Genomic DNA, 23551 nt, shown 5'->3' on the forward strand with positions numbered 1-23551 from the left:
AAAGTTTTTTTTACTTCACTCTGTACAAAAATTTCCAGGGATGTCTAACTGCACGATGCAAATGGCTAACACGTCCCACCATTTGCTTGCTACCAGTGCACAAGGAATTTCAATCGCCAAGCATATGCAGCAAATAGTTTAAATGAAACTTCACCATCACGTTTACAGAGGGTGCGATTTTTTTTACAATGCAATTTAGTTTGCTGCAAGCACAAGCAGGTGCAGCTCCTTGGGTAGTGCCAAAGTAACTAGTCACTGTCAAATCCGCCCAGTCACTGCACCTAATCATAACTATGCAACAGAAATGAAACTCGGAGCACAAATTTGTTTCTGTGCCTTTCAAAACAAAGTACGCTATCCAGGTCATGTCAGAAGCAAATCTAAAGGCCACTTCACCTCCGTCCACAGATGTTTTGTACTAGCGGTAGTCCAGCACATGGTTCAACGATTTTGCTCAAGGACAAGTGCTTGGCGCTCTGAATTTGCCACTAAGCAAAAAAGAAACTTCACCTTAAAATTTATCATTCCAACTTCATGGGAGAAAGTGTTGCACTGATATACACAAGCAAATAGTTTTCAGGCAAATCTTTAATGCCAACAAATAATGAAATAGCTTTCAGGCACGTCTTCAATGCCAACAGGTAATCAAATGCTACGTACACAAACGCAGAAGAATGAAGAAAAATGCACGTGCGAAATGTAGGTCACAACAGAAAAGAATCACACAGACTCGAGCAGCTTTCCACAACAAGGTCCGAAGTGACACCTTGCTTCATCTTTTATTTAGTCATCATTTGCACTAGATGGGCCTTCTTAAGTTACGGCTATGGGTTAATGACTTCACCATTATATAAAAACAGCAAATGACGATGAATTGCAAGGGGGCAACAAAGACAACTCTATCACTGTAGCAGCAAAGAATCGTTTGGTTGGTCAGCAGAGATTGTGATCAAATAAAAATATCGAAAGGCAACGAAAAAAAAAAAAAAAATCAAAGGCGTTGCAATTGAAACCCGATTTGTGTACATATGGCAGTCTCTGAGAAATATAGCCTTTTGTCTCGCAGAATATGTACAACACGGCGGAAGGGTGGCATGCAGTACACAGCTTCCGCCCACCATCAGAGAGGCAGGGTCGTGAAAGGAACCCCCGGGGAACTAAAACGCCAACTTTTTCCATCGTGCCCAGAGCGAAGGAAAGACACCCTTGCCCAGCAGGGGACAGAGAAGCCGCTAAGAACCAATTCCAGTGCCACACTCCTCCACCTTCCCCTTTAAAAAGGTACAGACAGGGGGCCTACGGGTCTCAACCATTCACTTATGTACAGCTGGCCACAAAATTAAATAGGTTCCTAAGAAAACAAAAGTGTGGAAAAAAGGAAGAGGAGGAGGGCAGGCCCGGTTTATTTATCAAACTTTTTCCCCTTTCGCTCTTTTTTTTGGCATTTCTCCTTTTCCTTACAAAAGGACATTGTACACGAGCCACAAACATACATACAAAAACCTAACAAAAAATATAAAAAAAGAAATAACAGCAGTATAAGTGTATAATAAATGAATGATGACCGGCATGAAAAGCTTCCATTTCCAAAGGTCACCCTTCCTTGGCTGCGAATCAGTGGCACAGCCTAGCATGTTCACGGGTCCGCCCTGGCTCAGCCAAGGCCGACGCAGCAGTTGAGTTTCAGCCGTGCACGCGTGCACAGCGATGCTTCCAGTCCCAATCCCAGCACCGTCCTGCAGCAGCTAGGCGTGCGCCTTCCTTCCCCCTCCGTCCGGCAGCCCCCTCCTGGCAACGCGACACACGGGGGCGGCTAAGCAGGCTCGCGCTCACAGGGGAGTCCAGAAACGGGGTGTCCGCAGAACGAGTTAAAAAATGATCTGCCGCCAAGCTCCAGAAGCAGCAGCTTTGGCCATCAGCATGCAGCAGACGAAACACGGGAGGGGGGAGGGGGACACAACATACAACAAACGCCAATGATAAAACAACGAGGGGGAGAAAAAAAAGGAAAGGGAGAGGGCCGGGAGAGTGCTGGTTAAACAGGAAGTGTGCAGCCAGGTGCGACAGTCCGAGAGGAGAGTGCTGGGTGGACCTAGTTGTGCCGGAGGCCCAGGTTGCCGCCAGGAGGGTTGCGGGCCCGGGAGAAAGCGCCGCCACGCCCACCCGCACCATTGGCCCGGCCACCAGGGGGTCCCCCCCGCTGCATGAGGCCGCCGCCACCACGGGGGCTGCCCGACGAGAAGCTGCCCCCCCGCCCTTCGGTGGCAAGCTTCTGCTTGGTCTTCTTCTCCTCCACATTGACACGCGTTTCGTTGATGTAGATGGGCTGCACAACAGAAGCACACCGTCTCGGCAATAGCCCCCCACACACACAGCCCACCAAGCGACAACTCTCGAAGATCGGGACACTATGCCAACAGAGTGAACCAGAGTGCTGATGCAGTGATCCTCACAAAATCTAGCTACGGAAAACCTGAACTCGCAGCAGCACGCGGGTTGCCATGGGTCAAATGTAATGCATGCAATGCATGTAATGCAGTAAGGTTTTATGCTGCATAACGTGCAGAAAAAATAAAAAGGCCTATCGCGTGCACACTGAACTTTTTAGTATAAATTAAGCCTGAGCATTTTAAAACAGTCCAGACGGTTCCTTATGAACTGCAGACTGAAATCTATAGGTAATTTTTTTTTCTTCCACCAGAAAAAAAGAATATTCTTTTGTTTGCTTAACTCTTTCGGGACCGCTCCATAGGCCATCGATCACATATGATCGATGGTTTCACGAGCCTGCAGAATACAAATTTTCGCTCGATGGAACACCTAGCGACATCTAGGAGATAGTCTGAAAACTATAGTTTTCTCTTTTGTGAAGTTTCTTTTTTTATCGCCAGGCGGCGACGCATCAGATATTTTATTCTGACGGGCAGTGGTTTCGAATGTAAACAAACATGGCGTCATACTCGCTCGAATGTAAACAAACATGGCGTCATACTCGCGCGAGCGCGATAAGAAATCCGCCTCATCTCGTCTCTACATCTTCGCCTTCTACTGTGGATTTTAACAATGAGAGTGGCAGTGAAGAGTCCTAATGCGGCTTTAGAGATCGGATTTCAGCTCGAGTGAGGATTCAGGTGTCGATCAGCCTGGAACATCAAATCGCGCTCAAAGGTGGGTGTTGGTTTCGGTTTCAATTGTCTCTGGAGTAGGTATGTGCACTTGAAATATGTTCTGGCTGGTTTATATTTGTTCGCTAGGGTGTTAACTACCTATGGTGGTGATCTCCGGCCACCATCTCAGAAAGGGATCAAGTTTTCGCCGAGACAAAAGCCCGGCGTGCGACGACGTAGCCATGGCCCTAGTGCCAAAGAGATCACGCACAAAACAAAAAACCAGTTACACCTAGCCGCATCAAACTTTCGCGATGAAGAAACAAAGCATTGTGTTAGATTTTGTATATCCTGAAATAATTTTATTCTTTTTTAATACTGTTCTATTTACGCTTTTTCTATGTTTTTCTGTAGTTTTTTTAGAAAGTTCTTACTTTAAGATTTTTTTCATGGTTCTATCGTCAGTGTTGAAGTAAAACTTGGTATTGTATGTCAAAGAACATATAATTAGCTGCATTTTGGTATATGCTAAGGTAGGATGGTGCCTTTGCTTTATGTAATAAAAAATTTGTAGCGAGACCTCACTTTTTCGGGCGGTCCCGAAAGAGTTAACTTAAGGGGAGACTGGTCTTGAAATGAACTTTTTTATTAATTGGTCTATGATAATGAAAATCACCGTGCATATGTGCTTGTTTTCCTCATTTCAAATATGTAATTAGTTTTCATGTGGCATAAGTGTTTTTTGAGTTACAAAGAAAATACTAGAGCCTAATTAAGTAATTTCTTGCCGGCCGTTAAGGGGCTTTTTATTCAAAATTTTTAAAAATAAATGGTATGGATGTGTAGCTTAAGACCTGCCATGCATGCTGAAGCTATTTATATTCCTGTAAAGATAGTTGATTGGGTAGAATTAATCTATGCCAAGTACAGTTTCCTGAAAACTTAATGAGCTCTAATTTACTCATAACATTTATTTGAGGCACATTGAACCAATTAAAATAGCATCAGCATGCAGTTCATTTCATCCCGAATTCAACGGTGGAACGTTTATAGGAATCCTTTAAAAAAAAAAAAAAAAAAAAAAAAAAAAAAACGAAAACCTCTGTAAAGCCCGTTCTACATGGAGCGAATTTCGCCTGCGAATCCGCTGGAACGAACATTCGCACTTGCGAAGTTCGCAATGCCTGGAATTATCATCTACATGGGGCCTGCGAACGCCGCGATTTTCGCATTTCAGATGCGCCTTGTTTGCAGACTGAATTAAGTTTGCCACCAGCAAAGGTTGTTATGATTTTAACAAGGGTGGTTTTATTTTACTTTCTTGGAAAGTTGTTTTTGACTGGTTTGCGGTAAATATAAGTTTATTTGCGGTTTTATATAAGAATCGCCAATTCTTTATCAATATACGCACACACAGCAGAGAAGACAAACGTTTTGGTGTGCCCGCGCTCTTGTTGCGCTCATACAAGCAACGCCATCTGGTTTCCAAGCGTGCAAGTGGTGCCGAGCTGTGCTCCTATTGGCCGCAGGTCCGGCCCCTCTACGCCGCACGAGCGGCGTTTGCTCGACCGCTTCAAATGTTTGGCACTTTGCCGCAGCAACGAAAAAAGGTGGTTTTGCCGCACGAGCGGCGCCGCATCAGCGAATTCGCAGGCGAAATCGCTCCATGTAGTACGGGCTTAAGGCTGGCACATATGCAAAAAAAGGGAAGCTGAGAAAATCGCAGTTGAAGTTTTACTACAAGTGACAGTTTTATCTATTGCGCATACGAAAAAAAGAAACAATTTAGAATGTAGCTCGCTTTTCGTTCAACACGAGCATACCAAGTTTGCTGAAATCAGTGGATGGGAAAATTATGAAATCCTCTGTATACAGATGGCAAACTGAACGAAAGCAAAGCCAGAACGTAGCTTTAATTTTTACGCTGTTGGCAGCGCGCCGTCACTCTGGCGACCAAGGCTGAGGTGCCAATCGTGCACCACAGTTGTAAACGTTTATTTTGTTATATTACTGCTTCATTTGTGGCAATCAAATCTTATTTACATCGCGTGAAATGAGTTGCAACGAAAGGGCTGGTAACGGAATGCACCCCTGTTCTGTAACGTGCATGCGCTTGGCTAGGTGGGATAACCACGTTTTCGGTTTAATCTAATCGTATATCACGTCACCAACGCACATTATGCTCAGTGGAGCATTTATAATTCCCAAATCGCTCATCTATATGGTAACCTGCCGACGAAGCGCGCATCGGAGTGCGGGCCGATTCGCCGCGGCATCGTTGATAACAGAATGAACACACTTCCCTTGCGACATCGGCATGTGGCATCCTCCACTTTATCATTTCTTTTCTATCTATTTACTGCTGATCGAAAGAAAGACGCACCTTAGTGCACCCGCCCGCATAATCATATGGCTAACACTATCGTCTGGGCAGCCCGTGGGGGCACTGAGCCTACCTCCGTCTCGGCGTCGTTTTGGCGATAAGTAGTCGTCAGACACGCAGAAGATCGTACTCCAGGGGCTTTTAATACTGTTAGTCCTTCCTTTCAGTTATCCATAGACATATTTACTTTATTTTTACGCCATGCGGGGCTTTTGCCGGTTCTCGCATAGACAAATGCATGAGCCGTTGCACTGTGATGAGAGTGCCGAGCAGACGACTCATGGCGCCCAGCCAATGAGGTTGCGCCCTGCGGTCATGTGCAGTCAGTAAATTGGGCGGCGTGTTCCACCTCTTTTCTACGCCAGTTTTACTCGCAACCAACGGACGGAGTTCTGGCGGGGAACTGAAAACGAAAAGACGCACTTTCGAATGAGACCAAAATGGACGCCGTGGCGCATGTAGAACCCGAGGGGCGAGTCGTCGGTGCTCTGAATTGATATTATGGCTCAAATACGTACTCCTGGGTCTGGATATTTTGCTAACCGAGAGAAAAATAGCGATTTCGAAAAATCGGTTTTTCGGCCAAATTTCGCGATTCTAAGACCCGCGTCTCCCCTTAATTACAGTTAAACATCTCATGAAAGAAGTTGGGCAATGAAGTAAATTTGTCCACTTGACACACCATGCGTACCGCAGACTCCCGCTAAGATGAACTTCATGGTTAAGATGGACACTTTTGCTCTCTTGTAACGTTACACAATGCAAAAATCCTCCGCTGAAGGGGGGGATGCATGTCTTAGAATGATAAAAAATCGCAAAAAAAATGCATTTTGGGAAAAACACATTCTTAAATTCTTTATACCTTCAAGCACCTATTCTAAATGTTTCAACACTGAATTTGATCGGGGAGTATCTCTAAATCAGCTTTGAAAACACAGCGGGAGCCGCAAAACACTGGAAATTGAGCTTGGGTTTTTACCCCCCCCCCCCCCCCCCCCCCCGGTCCGATACTGCATACTTCAGCTACAGTCGACGTTTTTTTTTCTTTTCGGATTAACTCTTTCGTTACCGCGGGAAATTGACCAATTTTGAAGGGTCTAACAAAACATTTTTTTTGTGCTATACATATTGGTTAGGCACACATTGCAGTGACATGAAATGCAGATTATTCCATGCGCTTTCCATTGACACCAGTTTTAATAATGTTTTCCTAAATAATGATTCCAAAAAAAATTATCGAATTCGAAATTTTGTCCACGCGTTGAAGAAAATAATAAAAAAGTAAGTTGTGTATAATAAACGACCAGTAGTAGAAAAAATGTAGAATATACATTTTGTAGGTAGACATTTCAAAAACCCGTCCTAGGAAAAAAATTAAGGTGCGCAGTACAATTTGTCAGGTATAAAAGAAAATGTTAGCCCGCGTGGTGCCCGTGCCCTGTGGTGAAGCCCAACCTCTATTTCAAGTTTTTCTATTTTGGATAGTTCTCTAGAAGAAATCTGGTGGTTTGACATTATTAAAGGCCCAAATTAGCGTCCACGTGATGTAAAAACACCTTGTCAATGATTATGACCGGCACAATATTGAAGGCAAGCAAGCGATATGAAAAAATCCGCTTGTAGTTGAGAACCAAACTCTTTGGTGGATGCTTGTTGACGTTCTGATGATCACTTATCAGTCAGAACTTTCATTTGCGGTTTATTATCATGTTCTGACTCACTATGGTAGCCCTGCTTGCAGGAATAAGGCACGATGAGCTAGAATCATGCCCAGCGAGCTTTCACCAAGCCGCCGTCGGGCTGTGAAGCGAGTTCAGCACTACGAGCCTACTACATTGCAGCGCCACCTAACAATTTTGAAAAGAAACAAATACAAGGCTGTTGGAGACTTTGTCAGAATAGACAGTACTACTAAGAAGGGACACTAGACCTCCGGAAATACCCTCGTATGAAACCGAAACTGGCCGGTGAACAGCTGGCGGTGTTCAAGGCCAATTGGAAGCGTTCTCCTCGTCTGAACTGATACCCGACAACTTGGTGTTATCGTTTGACTTTCAGCGGAAGCTGTTATCGCAGAAGCAAGGCGTAGATAAAGTGGAAGCGCGAGCGGCATGCTTGTTTTGAGAAGCAGTAGCGGGCAACGGAGGCGCCATGGCAAATGAGCTTGTAGTTGGGTAACTGCGTAGTAGCGCCAAATATGAATTTCGCAATGCAAAAACGAAACCGAAACTGCTGGAAACTGGTTGAAAATGTCAGGCCCACTTGCTAGACATGCAGGGGACCATCAGAAATAAGCTTTGGGAGAATATAGCTGCCCTTTGTCCGAACCAAAGATCATTAGTGAATAGCTGGGGCCATTTTCAAGTAATTATCACCTCTCAACGCTGTCGGATTACAAAGCTGACCGCATTATTTGGTATTTGACTTGCCAGGATCCTTTTGACAAAAAAATATTATGGTAATGCAGCCTAACCACGACCTGCATCCTTTTTTCTCAAGTGCAGCAGCCACGCCCCCTTCCTCAAAAACACACGCACCTCAGCTCGCAAAAAATGCCGTCAAAAATCTCAATGTCGCCGGAGCGGGAAAATTTAAACTGATTCGAAAAGGGCAGTGCCTAGACTAACCACTGGCGAGAAACGACTACAACATTTCGAAATAGGCAATGTAAATCATCGATCGCCGGTGATCGATCTGAATAGGCGTGGTAACGAAAGAGTTAAGGGGGGACGCGGGTCTTAGAATGGTCCAAAATCGAGAAAAAAACGCATTTTGGGGAAAACACATTTTTGAAGTCTTTATACCTTCAAGCACCTACTCTAAAAGTTTCACCGCTGAATTTGATAGGGAATAATCTCAAAAATGACTTTGAAAACGCAGCGGGAGCCGCAAAACGCCGAAAACCGGGCTAAAAAAGCTTGAACTTCGCGCGCACGCCACACTCGAAGCAGACTGCCGGCGGCGGCCATCTTGGGCTCGTTTTGTAGCTGATTTCTTTGTGCGTATTTTGCGCCATCTCAAAATGGCGTGGCATGAGGAGCACGCGCGTAACCGCCGATTTACCGAAGGTCGTTTTGGAGCCGCTGATTGGCAGGAGCACGCACGCTCGAGTCGAGCCCCCCGTTCCGCGTCTCCGATTGGCCGGCGCCGTTGAGCCGCCATTTTTTTTTTCGTTTTGGTATTGCAGGCGCGCGTTCGCCGCTGCAGTATTTTCAATTCGGGTGCGTTTTCTCTGCCGTTAGTGACTGCGATTCTGTCACAACGTCTTTATGTCTCGTGCCGCAATGCCTGGAGACGTTTACCTCAAGGAACTACGCGCTGCAAGCGTACGAAAACACGATGGAAGACGCCGTAGACGGCGGTGCCGAGATCGCCTGTCACGTACGAACCTGGTCCGAGAAGCGCCGCGTGGAAACGTCCAGATTTAGTTAGCTGTTGTGCTTTGGTTTTATTTGTGAAAAAAAAAGTCTGCAACACAATATCTTTGTGCTTTTCTTTAGTTTGCTTCGACGCTGAAGGAAGTGCAAAGTAGGAACTACCGTAGGTGAAGTTCAGCAAAAAGTGCAGTTTTCCAGCGCTGTTCACAAAAGTTTTTCATTGCTTGCATATAGCCTTGCTGGTTATGTTTGTGGTATGGTCGCATACTTGGTTCTTTTTTTTAAGAACAGTGACACGGCGCTTTTTATATTGGGCCATGCTGTAGCAAGAATTAGAAACTAAAGATTCATTTTTCTCTCTTATTTTGCGGTCATGCTCTGCCTTACTGAGTGTTTCACTATCAGGCTTTTGACCTAGGATGATAAGACTAGTATCATTTAATTTGCAATAAATAGATCTAGCAGGTGATGCTGTTGTATCACTCTGGTATCCATCGCCAAATTGAAGTCCACCTGCAGCTCTACAGTTTATTTTGTGAGGTCACGCTCATCCTTGCCGGGTGTTTCCTTATCTTACTCTTGAGCCAGGATAACAAGACTGGTATAATTTCATTTGTATTGAATTGGTCTAGCAGCTGATGCTATTTGCATCACTGAAGCATTGATCACCGAAGTGCATTTCACCTACAGCTTGGCTGTAGGTTTGAGATGCATTCCAGGACAATCTCTAATTCTAGGTGGCTGCTGTGCTTTAGTCTCATTGGTAGCACAAAAATAACAGCAGCAAATGGTATTTGTGCCTTTCTGTATTCTGTAAAGACACTGACAGAAAAGGTGAATGAGGATATACAGTTCCTGAAGTGTAACAGTAGAAAATTTAATTTTCCTTCGCAATTTGTACGGTATCCGTGTGAATTTACGTCAATCTTTCCAGAGTTATTTTTGTGTTACAGTCACATACTTGGTATGCTTTTCTTCGTGAAGAATAGAGCTACAAAATGATGCTATTTATATTGTTGTAGCTATGCTGTAGCAAAAGTTACCGTGATCTTTAACTTCAAATGCATTTTTCTCAGTTTCTTTTTTTGCAAGACCAAGCTCTGCCTTACGGGGGTTTTTGTAGTGTTGCTCTTAGGCTAGGATGACAAGACTGGTACCATTGTATTCGTATTGAATTGATCTAGGGGGTGATGCTAATTTTATTGCTCTGTCATTGTTTACCTATTTGCAAAAATTAATAAAAATGAGGCAATTTTATACGAATTGTTGACATCAAATGTTCACCTCTTTCATGCTTTGCAAAAGTCTTCGAAATGAATAAAAATAGCATAGCCCCCCAGAGTAGACCTTTGGCATTATGTCCGTATAAATCATCAATGAGTTTGCTAAAGCGAAATTGCTCTAAACCCCCCTAAGAAATCCCTCAATAAGTAAATTTCAAAGTGTTGTATTTCTTGAACAAATGAAGCTATGTTAAAACCAATTACATATTTGAAATCAGTGTAAAAAACTGCTTAAGACTGCCAGTTTCCATCTAGTTGGCACTAATAATAAAAAAAATTGTCTAAAGACCCACCTCCCCCCTTAAGAGGGTCCATTGTAACGGGCGGAGACTGTACTCGAGGAACCCGCCGCGGTGACTCAGTGGCTAAGGCGATGTGCTGCTGAGCACGAAGTCGTGGGTTCGATTCATTGATTGTAGGGTTTAACGCGCCGATGCAACTCAGGCAATGAGGCGCGCCGTAGTGGAGGGCTCCGAATTAATTACGACTATCCGGGGATCTTTAACGTGCGCCGAAATCTCGTACACACGGGTGTTTTTGCTTTTCGCCTCCATCAGAAAAGCGGCTGCCATGGCCGGGAATCGAACCCGTGACCTTGTGCTCAGCAGCGCAACGCCTTAGCCACTGCATCGGGTGAGGTCGTGGGTTCGATTCCCGGACACGGCAGCCGCTTTTCTGTTGGAGGCGATAAGCAAAAACGCCTGTGTGTACGAGATTTCGGCACACGTTAAAGATCCCCAGGTGGTCAAAATTAATCCAGAGCCCTCCACTATGGTGCGCCTCATCGCCTGCGTTGTGTCGGCACGTTAAACCCAATCAATGTACTGGAGGACTTTTTGTAGAAATAAACTCTTTGTCACCACAGTACCTGCCGGTTTCATGCGAGATTTTTGAACTAGCTTATGAAACTACAGGAGCATTCAGTAGTCTGTAGTAAATTACTCTGAGGAAAATTGTGGCCTCAATTAACTGCTGCGACTTGCTTCGGCTGTATCAATACTCTGATTCAAGCAGATAGAATTATTTGCACTTTTTGTCAGCCTCTTTTCAAAGAAATCAGAAGCATATTTCTTTTTTAAGTGGCTATGTGAATCTTGATACTAAAAAAATCATCACATAAGTGCAAGCCCATGGGTGTGCTACAAAAAAAGAAGTATACTTCCACACCAGAAGCCTTGTATGGAGCATTTCCAAGAGAGTGGCATCAGCAATGCAAGCACAGTTGTTTCACCTCAGTCCAATTACACAAAATTTGAAGTTCCCAGTTAATGCCAGTGACCAGCTATGCTTACAGGTGAATGATGGCAACACAGCTTTCTCAGAAAAATGTCATCAACAATGGCCAGGCAGACATTAAGGACAACAGGCATTTGTCCATCTGCAAGGCCTCAGACGCAAATTACCTCATCATCAAAAGCCACATGCTGCCAGCACCACCAACAATGAAGCACAAAAGGACACCAAATAAAAAAAGCAGGCTGCAACTTCCAGTGTTACAAAGTATGTGTGGATAGAAAAGAAACAAGTGCTCTTACCACACCGCAACTCTGTACTACTGATTGCTTTAACAAAATCCTTAAATGATGAAATTGCTGCAACTAGGCGATGCAAGACCATACTAGCTCCACAGCATCGACCGAAAGTGTTGCCAAACCCTTTCATCAGAGAATCAAACCATAAAACCACACATACATAGATGCACTCTACTTTTTAATCTGCACATGGCTCACCTTTTCCCGTAGTACTGCTTCAACTGCTTCACAGCTGTCGAAGATCACAAAGCCACAGTTCTGTAAAGAGAAGCAATGACTATTACACTTCCAAGCACACCACTCAGCTCCAACAACCCCGCACTTGCACAGTACACCCTGTACACGTAGCCATCCTAAGCACAGACTCAAAAACGAGAGCTGTTGCACACTAAGACGACACGACAGCAAACGCCATAATGAATTGTCATCAAGCCCTGAGCAGGTGCAAGGGAACTGAGACACGCATAAAGTAGCCCCCACAAGCGCAAACTGGAAGAGGCTGGAGAGCACGGTGGCAGCGAGCGGCCAGACCCGCTACTATGTCATGTGACATCATCACTTGATTCGAGTCCCGATGCATTCCTGACCCGTTTGAGTCTCAACATGTACCATGTGGACCATTTATAACGTAACCGCTAATAGTGCGGGACCGGATATAAAGCGAATTTTTGTGACCACCGGTTCACCTCCCATAGAACTCAATGCATAAGCATACCGCTTAGAATGCGGTTGGCCGAAGCACAATACCGTTTATAGTGCGGTTTTCTGGCAGGACTGCTGATCGATCGGTGCACCTGGGGCATCGTTTCAGGGTAGCAAGAGAAAAAGAAAGGATGAAATCGGCCACCTGACGCAGCGTGCACCCCTTGCTCGCCTCGAAACTTCGACACACAAGAAAAGAATAGGCACCCTTTAGTTCACGCGTACGTGATAACCACAACTGACCTTGCTTGACGCACCTCGGAAGATAGGGACCCCCGCCCCGTCCGCGTGCGGCAAGTTTTTTCTATTAAAGGAGCCATGAAAAGAAAATGCAAGTTGGCTTTATTCGAAAGATTTCGCGTTTTATAGTGCCCCCAGCGCCTGCCCGGATACAAACGATGCTTTATTCCCTGAGAAATTAAACAATTTAGGTTAAAATTTTGATTTTCCCACTAAATCGTTTGTTTTCGGGGTCTGCAATGACATCACAGGAACCGACCACTCTGCAGCCTAGAATACCTTCATTCACGCATCCACCGTACAGGGTAGAGACACGTATACGCTGGCGCCGCCATTTAGGGTTGCTCACTCCCTGCCGAAGCAAGTCATTGTGTCAATACCGCGCTAAAATTATCGCCGCAACGCGGTTTACTGAAGAAGTTTGAATCATGCTGTCTGTTTCGCGTTGCTAGGTCTCGTGGGAAACGAAAAGAACAACGCGTTGAGCACGCTGGCCCAATTGCGGCGGCACGGGACCGTTCAAAGGTTGTCTCCACCCTGTACAGCGGTGTTGGTTTGTTCCCGCGTTTCTTTACGTTTCGTAACCTAGATGGCGCCACCATACCGTGGCAAGCGTTTGGTTTGTTTTTGCCCGTATTTAAACCTGGCTTGTTTTTGTTCTGGGTGAAAATATTCGTTCCCTGAAACAGTGCTCGCTCGACAAATGGGGTCACGTAAGACACCGTTGCTTGCGTCAATCGGCCAGTGTCGTCTGAGACAACCCCAAGCCCCATAGTGCTGTGCAGCTAAACCAAAGCATGCTGTGCGCAGTACGAACAGCAGAACGCATCAGTACTTCTATGTTTACATGTGCTTTCGTAACTTCCACTGTTTGTCCCATCATTCCTATTGCTTTGTAAAGAATGTGCCCTAAATTTAAGCGCAAATCGCTCGTTCGTCTAGTTTGTAAGCTCTACCTAATTTGCGTCTGCTTCTGCCAGCCTCCGCCAATCGCAGAGCTTAGCCCATGTGACATCACAGATTCTGTTGCGGGAAATGAGCTGGTGGGTCGCATGACCATTCCAGTTTTTCCTAATTATGTAGCTTATTTGAGCGAAGTTTACGTTAAATGTGGTGTCAGTATGATTCTAACGAGACAATCTTTTGAATGAACCAAACTTGTGTTTTCTCTTCATGGCTCCTTTAACAGCGACGCGCCTTCAAGCGTTGCGAGCACGGCTCAACCAGGTAGGGCTGATTTTATCAGTGACGCTATCGGCTTTGTATGCGTGTTAGAGAAGAAGCTGGCTGCCTTCCAAGGGCTGCCAGCGCAGTTATCTGCCAAGTCAACGCTCTGACTGACCTTGAGAGCGGCGCCGTGTGCGCGACGTGCAAACTCGTTGTAGTTGAGGTCACAAACCAGTGGAAAGGCTTCGCATCGGTACTGGAACTCAAGTGCAAAAATGGGGAGTGCCCTGCAGGAGTGATTTCTTCTGTCTACTCGTCGCACTGCGCTGCCACCATCAGCCGCGACCTTGAACTCTGCAGTGGAAGTCCCCGTGATAGTTTCGCTATCAATGTGAAAGTGGTACTCGTTGCATGCGCGGTGGCATCGGACACAATCATCTGTCCAGGTTTTGTGCCATTCTCCAAGAACTGCAATTCTTCCCTACAGAGTAACCAATCAGACTAAGCAGTGCAAGAGACCAGCGGAGGATCAGGCAGATGAAGCGTGCCCATACCGAGGACTCATCCCGCAAAAATCATGAGGGTGCAACTTAAATCGTGAGGGTGCAACTTATGTGGCAGGAGAGTTCCAGCTTTAGGACCTCAATGGGGGCATTTCAGACTATATCCCCACCAACTTTAATGTTGTTTGAGCAAGAATGTAAGAATCTGCCAAAGAAATAAACTTTCAATTCGTTTTTCTCAGTTGCAATTGTCAGTTTTCCGAGTTTGTGTACACTATTTTTCCCACTTTAGAGTTGTCGTATTGCAATAAAATTTTGCACAGATGTTCATTATGCAATTTGCATCCTTAGATATTTTTGACGGTCATAAAACAAAAATATACAAAGCAAGAAAAGGCGCACTACCAGTCATTTTGTGTTCCTGGCGAGGAAAATGAATATAAAGCTTTTTCAGGTAGATCTGCACACTCAGAAGTTCTTAAGGAACCACCTAGGCTATTTCCGAACTTTTAGTAAAAATTTCAGCTATAAAACATGGTGTGCACAAAAAAGCCATTTTTCTGCACGTCATGCAGCGCAACATTTCCTACTGAGCAGCTATTTGAAATCTGATTAAATATATGATAAGAGCAGCCCAACCTTTACAAGCTGTAAAAAATTCAAGCTTTTTAAAAACTTTATTACTAAAAAACGTTTCGAGGAGCATGCCCCCTTAAGAGCTTGTTTTACAGTCCAGCAATGTGTCTGGCTATAAAGCAACCAACCCCCCCCGTAGAAAAAGAAAAAGTGAGAGAAAAAAAAAAAAGGGCCTACGCAGCAGCTCTCACTGGCTCGGCTTCACCTTCACTCGCTGATCATTACAAGTGAACCACAGTCCATGAAGCCTAATTCTTTGATAAACAAAATGCAGAAGGCACTTCGAAACAAGTGGATCTTTTCTGCTGTTGCCCCCCCAAAATGCAACGTGCACCCAACAATCGCAGCAGTCATTCAGTCACCCAGGATTATGCTCTATTTGATTGATTGCTTATGGAGTTGAAGGGGATATGCTCCTCGAAACAACTTTTTTTTTTTTATAATGAAGTCAGGAGGCTGAAATTTTCACAGCTTGTAAAGAACGAGCTCCTCTTGTCATGCAATCAGATTTCAAATATCTGCTCCGGATGAAATTTAACACAGCATGACATGCAGTTTTTTGTGCACACTATTTTTTATAGTAAAACTTTTTACTGATTTTAAAATAGCCTAGGTGGTTCCTTATGAACTACCTGAAAAAGCCTTATTTTCATTTTTCTCACATGAAAAAAAAAGAAAAGAAATACTGGTAGTGCGCCTTTTCTTGCTTTAAATTGAATTGGATTGGAAAACGTCTATTGTGCGTAGAAGTGGGTGGCTTTCTTAGTCCAGAAAGCCTTGAGCTAGCGCAGCAGCTTGGGCGTGAGTGATGAGGCGTTCTTGGTCCTCACACCGTGAGCTGGCCAGCTCGTGCTCCCACTGCTCGTGGGATGGGGAAAGGAGGGGGGTTGGCGTGTAGGGGCATTCCCATACCAGGTGTTCGGGACGGAGCACGAGGGGCAGGGCAGTTGTAGGGGTAAGTGGAGGGAGAGATGTAGTGGAGTATCGAGCTGTTGTAGAATGTGTTGTTCTGTAGTTGACGCCAAACACGAGCGAGCCGCCTGTGTGCTGAAGGATGGTGGGGAGGAGCGTATTGAAGCCGTAGTTGGCGATAATGATATAAGATTTCAGTGTATTGGAGAGGAACCAGGGGCTATCTGGAGGGTTCGAAAAAGTCCCCTTCCGTCAACGAAAATGCCCGGAATGTAAGTGTTTTTGTATATTTTTGTTTTATGAACGTCAAAAATATCTAAGGACACAAATTGCATAATTAACAAGATTTCGGCACTCTAGATGTTATAATGAACATCTGCGCAAAATTTCAACTCTAATTGGGAAAATAGTGTGCACAAACTCAGAAAACAAATACCAAACCGAAAAATGCAATTGAAAGATTATTTCTTTGGCAGACTCTTAACTTCTCGCTCAAACATCATGAAACTTGGTGGGGATATAGTCTGAAGTGCCCACATTGAGGTCCTAGCTGCCGCATAAGTTGCACCCTCACGATTTTAGCGGGCAGAGTCCCGGGTATGGGCACACTTCACCAGAATGCAGCGATGGGACCTAGCTTCAGCAATCAGCTTGGCAGACATCTGCCTGAACCTCCGCTGGCAACTTGCACTGCTTACTCTGACCAGTTGTTCTGAAGGGAAGATTTCCAATTCCTGGAGAATGGCACAAAACCTGGACAGACGATCGTGTCCGATGCCAACCGCGCATGCGGCGAGTACTGCTTTCACAATTAAGGCGAAACAATCATGGGAACTTCCACTGCAGAGTTGAAGGCTGTGGCCTCCGCGGCCGATGGCGGCAGCACGATGCGATTAGTAGACAAGGAATCCCTCCTGCAGGGCACCCAACGTCTTTGCAATTGAGTTCCAGTAACGATGCGGGGCCCTTCCGTTTGCTCGAGACCTCAACTACGACGAGTTTGCACTTCCCGCACATCGAGCACACGGCGCCACTCACAAGGTCAGTCAGACCGCCGACTTTGCAGATACCTGCGCTTGCACCAGTTCCGTTGCCGGCTGTCTCTCCACCTTGGAAGGCTGCAACTTCTCTGATGTGCTTAAAAAGCCGATAGCGTCACTGATAAATCAGCCTCGCCTGGTTGAGCCGTGCTTGTAATACTTGAAGGCGCATCGCTGTTAGGCCTCGCCAGAGTCCTTCAATGCTTTACTGGTCACGAAACTGCTCCGTAACTCAATGGGAGAGCTTCATATGCTGTGTTTGGCCGCTGCGTCGTGGCGCCACCCTCTCACTGAGGTCACTCCTTGGGAGGCGTTGCGCTGGCTCGAATGGTGGAGCCGCGGCGAGTTGTGTTTGTTTTGTGCGGGAAAAAAATGTAACATGCATATCGCGCTTTTGTGATGCGACTTAAGTAGTGCAACGACGATGCCTAACATATGTGTTGCGTCCCAGGATGTCGTTCCTTGTACAACGATACCACAGAAAATGTTTCCTTGTTCTGTTGCCCGAGCGACGGGCAGCTGCGAAAGAAATCGAGGCGCGCCATTCCAAAGCAAGCAACGGGAGATTTCTGCTTCGATTATAAGTGTGTGACAGTGTGTGGAACTGCACTGTGTGTGAGAATGGAAAAAGCAATGCACCCTTTTGAGAGCATCGTGGACCTAGAACTGTACAAGGCTAACTGCTCAAGCAACATATCACATACTGTGTAAGCAGAAAAAGCGTGTATTTAGCAAGCAGAATACACTGACTGAAAGGCGAAACTCACAATTCACTAATAAAATTCAGTACCGTATTTATTCGAATCTAAGACGATAGTTTTTTTTTAAATACTGATATATCAACCTCAAGGGTCGGGTTGGATTTGAGGATTTTGAAACACCCACCAATTTCCAAATAAAACCGAGGGAAGTGGCGCGCAGCTAGCGCCACCCAGAAAAGAAAGTACTGTAGCCATTACTAGACGAGCCAGTAGCCACTTAAGGGGGGACACTGGTCTTGAGCACCGAAAATTTGCCAAAAAATCAATTTTCTGTATTAATTTTATTTGCAGTCTACAGGTCCCAACGAATGCACCCGCAAAATATCATAGCTGTATCATAAGTATTCACAAAGCTGTCGCCCTTTGAAGTAGCCTAAATGACCATTTTTGCCCATGTTTTTTTCTCAGAACAAATTTTTTTTCCACATCGTCAGCTGTTGGGTACAATATCTTGGGATGTACTGGTTCGATTTACATCATTTTTGCTGCATTCGAAAGCTTATGAACTGAACAGTGCAATAAAACCACAAAAGTAGAGAATTTTTTTTTTGCTGGCACAAGATTTTATGCAGTTAGTTTTACAAAAACATTGTAAATTGATGACCTGACATTTACGAATTTTACAGCGTTTGCAGAAACCATGCTAAAATTACTGCAGTGGTATAGCTGCGCTCCCAGGTCCTTCTAGAGCACGAAGGGTTAAAAGCTATTTGAGTATTTCATAGGTACATAATGAAAAAATTGCCCGAAACGGAGGGACATAACATGTTGCACAACTCTAAACTTACACCCCATAGACGAAAACTGACTGCATATTTGTGCTCAGGATGTTGAAATACACTCAATGTGTAAATCTCAAGCACATAGGTAAAAAAATAACAAAAATGTCCTCAAGACCAGTGTCCCCCCTTAAAGGGACACTGAAGTGAATTTGTCAAGCTCCCGTTTTTGCTTGCACTGTGTAGACTGGCTCAAATTAGCACACTTTTCATCATTTATCCGGTTGACAAATCGGTAATTATTTTACAAAGCGCGAAAGAATAAAAAACTACCATGCGCGGTTTGCGGCGGCCGCACAAACTAAGCTGTGACGTTGGGAGGAGGGGGCGCCGTGATTGGACGATGCCCAAGGTTAGCAATCAAACAAGTTTCGGTTTCGGTCTGTAAAACAACATGTTTGACATTCGATGGCGTCGTTGGATGGGCATTCTCAATATCCCAGTTATCGTAGTACCGCGCTTCTGCCATGTTGTCGGCTGTAAAATGCATAAGATAAGCCTCCCAGGACGGCTTGGAATCGTAGCATTCACTACCTGAGGCCTACGCAGTGCATGAACGCCCTCCGCGTCCCCGCAGACGCTCAAATGCATGCACTTTCCCCCCATATTTGGAGCTTGCCTCGCTCATGCCTGTATCGTAAAAAGCGTGTTCGCACCAGGCCAAGGGTCTGTTGATTCTGGCCTGTGCCCACTGCCCGCAAGCAATCGGTGCTTATGGCAACAGCACGCCAACGAGAACTCGCTAGCGCGGCAGTGCCAGCCTGCGCCAGTTCTGTGGACTAGTTCGTGGAGCAATGAACGTTGCGGCCCAAAAAAAGGTGAGCTCAGTATAGAAAACATCGGCGAAAAACAAAAAAGTTGACTGATAAAAAAAAAAAAAAAAAGCATGTACCCGCGGCGATTCGAACTTGTGACTGGCAAAACACTTGCGATGACATACCTAGCACCCCAGACGACTAGGCCACAGGGCGCCGCTGGCGGCGATGGAAAAGATAAGGTATATAATGTATAACCAGTTTACACTTTTATTTAGTTTTAGTATTTCAAGCAGCTTAGGTGACTATTTGTTGTAATGCGCTCGTGCAGTAAGCGTCCCCCGAGTTTCCACAATAGCTCACGTCTAGCAATTGCATTTCGTAGGCGGGAAAGCGTTCGCAGATGCGTAGTCGTGCTGCTGACCGCTCTGCTTGTTCGCCCAGCGCAAAAAAGTGCTTCCCGCACCCTAGTTTTACGCTGTAAGGTAAAAATATCAGTTGATTTTATTTCCTTAGTACCTATATTGACTTCGCTCACTCTTCTCCCCCTTCAAGAGGCCTTATACTTTCCTACTGGCGTACCAGTCAGCGAAGCGTCGCATGTGCGCTTGTGTGAAGCGACCTTGACTTGGAGCTAGATACAGTGTACAAACTAACGAAGTAAATAAAGGCGCATTCTTCCATTCCCAAACGTGTTGTGGCTTAGTTTCGACTGATCGAGCGAATTGCGACGACCCGTTGGCGGCCGGCGGACTAAACGGTGGGCGGACTGACTCGGTCGCGGAAGGTCGGCGAGCCGTGCAGTAGCGCAGCCAATTGTCAGCTCCTCTCCTGCTGACGTCACATGAAAACGCCACAGAAAATGGGCGAGCGTAAAGAGAGGAGGACAGCATTTTCGAATTGATTTTTCTACTAAATAAATTCCCGTAAACGCGCACAGAGTGGTCGAAAATGCGCCCAGGGACTCCGGACTACAGTTTGGGCTCGTAATCCCGCATTGTTTACAAATCACTTCAGTGTCCCTTTAAGGGGCCATAGCTGGGAGCGATGCCGCCATTTTGAACTGTGCGGATAGTGGCCTGTGTGCGGTGTGGCATTTGGTTTTGACAGCGCAATGGCACCAAACAAGCGGTGCCATGATAGTGCCGCTTTTAAAAGAAAAATTGTTTTAGCCGCGGAGTTGTCGTCAAACGTTCAAGCCGGGGCGAGACTTCAGCGTGGATGAAAAAAATGTCCGTTGTTGGAGGACGCAACAGCAGAGGACATTTGCGTGCGCCTCAATGAGAATGGCATTCACCGGACCACGGGAAGGCAGTCACCACGAAATGGAGATGGCATTGGCTGACTTCATTCGGACGCAGCGAGCAGCTGCCCTTGCAGTGACGACGGAAGTGCTCCAGGCAAAAGCAAGGGAGCTTTCAAGGGAACGAGGCTTATCGCGGGCACACTTCAAAGCCAGTCGGGGCTGGCTCAAGAAATTAATGAAGCGGTTCGGCTTTAGCCTCCGTCGTCAAACCTCAATCGCCCAGAAGTTGCCCGGTGATTTTGAAGAGAAACTGATTAGTTCCAGCACCGCATCTTCATGTTCAATAAACGTGTTTTCTTTTTGTGAACGCTGACCTCGCCTTTTTGTTCGGCCTACATTCGAGGCAAGTTTTTTTTTTCGTGGCTTCGCACTTTCGGGGGTCGGCTTAGAATCGGGGCCGGCCTAGATTCGAATAAATATGGTAGTTACCATGTGCTCGTTCTTGTTTTTTTCCCTCTTTGTCCTTGTATGTTTTGTGCAATCGCTGCCATGGAAGGCTTAGTCAGTGTTGCAGCCTAGCAGCTTCACGGCACAACGCGCATTGCTGTGAAGCTGCACTAAAGAGAGAGCCCAGCCCCATGTATTCTCCGCACCCCTATTTTGCCACTGAAATTTTCGCATTTTTGATGCGGGTTATACGCGCGAAAATACGGTAGGTGCCCTAGTGGCCTATAGTGAACTTATTGGTACACTAGGAATAAAACAGGTGCTTCTAACATCTGAAGGCCTGCACATGAACACCTTCAATGAGCCAGGAAGGCACCCCAAATGCAGCAAATCAAAGGGCAAAGGTCTATGAGGTTGCCCCAAAGCAAGAACAGCAGGGGCTACACTGCTGGCGCTGTTTGAAAATAATGAATTCTTTGTAAACTTTAAGAACAGTTTTGTCAAAAGTGCGTTTAATGAGTTCGGTGCTTGTGCAAAGGATAGCACGACAACCACTGGGCGGATTTCGGATCTGTTTGTATTATTTCAATCTTTGAAGAGTTCAGCAGGGTAAGACATTCTCAAATTTCCATTTTTGGGCCTAGTTATTTTTTTACGTGATGTTATGGCAGAGTCAGTTGTGTCCTACTGGGTACGAATGAAAATAATGAATTTTTCTAAAATAATGAAGCGTAACAAAATTCGAAGAATGTCATACCCTGTATTGTTCTTTTGACTACAATTGAAAAGTATTCAGAATTCCTACGGTGTATCGATACCTCACTAGGCTTTCCAAGAGCGGGCAAAATGCAAACCTCAGTAACAAAAACTATCGAAGGTCTTGATTTCACCATGGAGCGTTTTCCACCGTTCCTGCCAAATTCCTTTACTCTAGGCCAAAAACCAAAAAAGTTCGCTGCGAACCCCACCTCGTCTCTGAATATTCTGCATACCCAACCAGCACCAGACAGCCACCTGCACGCCACACCCATGGGCACTTTTTTCAATAGTAGTTTCAAAGTGAACTTCACAGGCCGAAAAAGTGAATGAACAAGCTAATGGTAGCATCTGCCCACCTACATATTGCACCTTGCATGAGCCCCCATTGCCCGCTGCTAGCATTAATCTTCGACAAGTGCTGTAGCTTTCTCAGGGAATTTCTTTCAACAGCGATCAGGCAGACATGAAGGACTACAGGCTTTAGTCCATCTGCAAGAGCTCAGTCGCAAATTACCTCATCATCAAAAGCCACAGCACTGTCCCCGATTACCCCAAAAGACAATGCACAGCAGCATGCTACTGCACTGTTAAGCAATGCTTTGGCTACCAATGTCCCTATAAATGAGTGGCAGAACACGTACTTCCAGGCCACCACCCCTCCCACACAAGCTGATACAAGCAGCCTCAACTAGTTCCAGCCACTGCTACAGATTTAAATGCACTGGACGAAATAAGCACACAGAGAGTGAATGAAAATCTGGCCATTGCTCCTCCAGCTGGGAAGCACTTGTCCCCTGAACCTGACAGGCACAGTGAAGGTGAGGGAAGGTACGCACGGGCACAGCCTTGCCGCCAGCCGTCATCTTGCCCGTCGGCTTGGAGTTGATGCGGAATTCGAGCACATGGCCGAACTCTTCAAAACGCTTGCGCACCTGGTCCTCGGTGATGGAGTGCGGCAGGTTGCCCACAAACACCTGCTGGTTGTCCGGGTACTGCGGCTTGGCGCCCGGCCGGAGGGGTGGTGCCCCATCCTCCCCGAGCGGGGCCTCTCCCCGCGCCCCCTCAGGCCGCTTGGGGGCCTGGGGCAGCGAGGCACGCGGGGGCCGCGGCTGCTGCGGAGGCCGCGGCCGCTGGTCGGGCCTCGGGGGCAGGCCGCTCCCGGGCAGGGGGTCACCGCCAAAGCGCCCGCCGGGCTGGTGCCCCGCTGCTGCCGGGCCACCGCTGCCAGCAGGGTTGCCCCCAAACGGGGCTGCGGGGCTCAGCGACGTGAAGCCGGCAGAGGAGAGGGGCGCGGGGTTCTTGCTCACCATGTTGGCGTATGTCTTGGTTTCCGGTGGTGCTGCACAGACGGAACAACAATGAGTGCCGCCACAACTTCGGGGGCTCCGGAGTGCTGGCAGAGCCAAGCCTGGGTTACAATATACAGGTAAAGGTGCCCCATAGTGAAGGACTACGGGTCCGCGACACCCTGTTACAGGAGACATTGTTACAACAGTCAGTAATGAGAGACATCTGAATGAAAATAGTTTGGTTGGTTTTCCTATGTTCAGCTACAACCAGTAATTGTTATAACAGTGTTGGAGAGAAAAAGTTGCCTTTGTAAGCATTTAGTGGTTTTCACCAATATTTACAAAACAGAAATGTAACTGCATGGTTGACCCCTCAGACTTGGCCACCCATTTGCCAACCGACTCCACAGGGCCCCCAGGAAAGATTAGTCTTTTAATCGGAGGAAGTCTATGCATCAGTTCCTGGAACTGGGCCGACTGCGAACACGAGGAAAACATTATCGAAACGGACAGCATGCAAACAGCGCATCAGCCGAACCGCACGGCAACCATCTTTTTGTTGCCATGACGACACCCGGTCGGGTGAGCCGTTTTAGCCATAAAGTTTCTTACAATATACACTAGAGAGGAATC

The 23551-nt window shown here is 46.2% G+C and overlaps 1 protein-coding gene across 2 annotated transcripts in view; it reads right to left on the reverse strand.

The window, feature by feature from the left end:
* Window positions 1–570: 570 nt before the first annotated feature.
* The window catches only part of Rin (ras GTPase-activating protein-binding protein 2), a 46644-nt gene continuing 23663 nt past the window's right edge, over window positions 571–23551 (reverse strand). For both annotated transcript variants that reach the window (XM_077682586.1, XM_077682579.1), the window contains exons 6-8: window positions 22466–22968; window positions 11881–11940; window positions 571–2326 (exon numbers count right to left, since the gene is read on the reverse strand). In XM_077682586.1, the coding sequence (XP_077538712.1) occupies window positions 2093–2326; window positions 11881–11940; window positions 22466–22968 (797 nt within the window). In that variant the 3' untranslated portion in view covers window positions 571–2092. The remainder of the gene's footprint in view (window positions 2327–11880; window positions 11941–22465; window positions 22969–23551) is intronic.

This window comes from Haemaphysalis longicornis, unplaced genomic scaffold (assembly GCF_048455015.1).
Source record: "Haemaphysalis longicornis isolate Haplotype H1 unplaced genomic scaffold, Haemaphysalis longicornis Haplotype H1 scaffold_1, whole genome shotgun sequence".
In the NCBI taxonomy this organism is placed as follows: Eukaryota; Metazoa; Arthropoda; class Arachnida; order Ixodida; family Ixodidae; genus Haemaphysalis; species Haemaphysalis longicornis.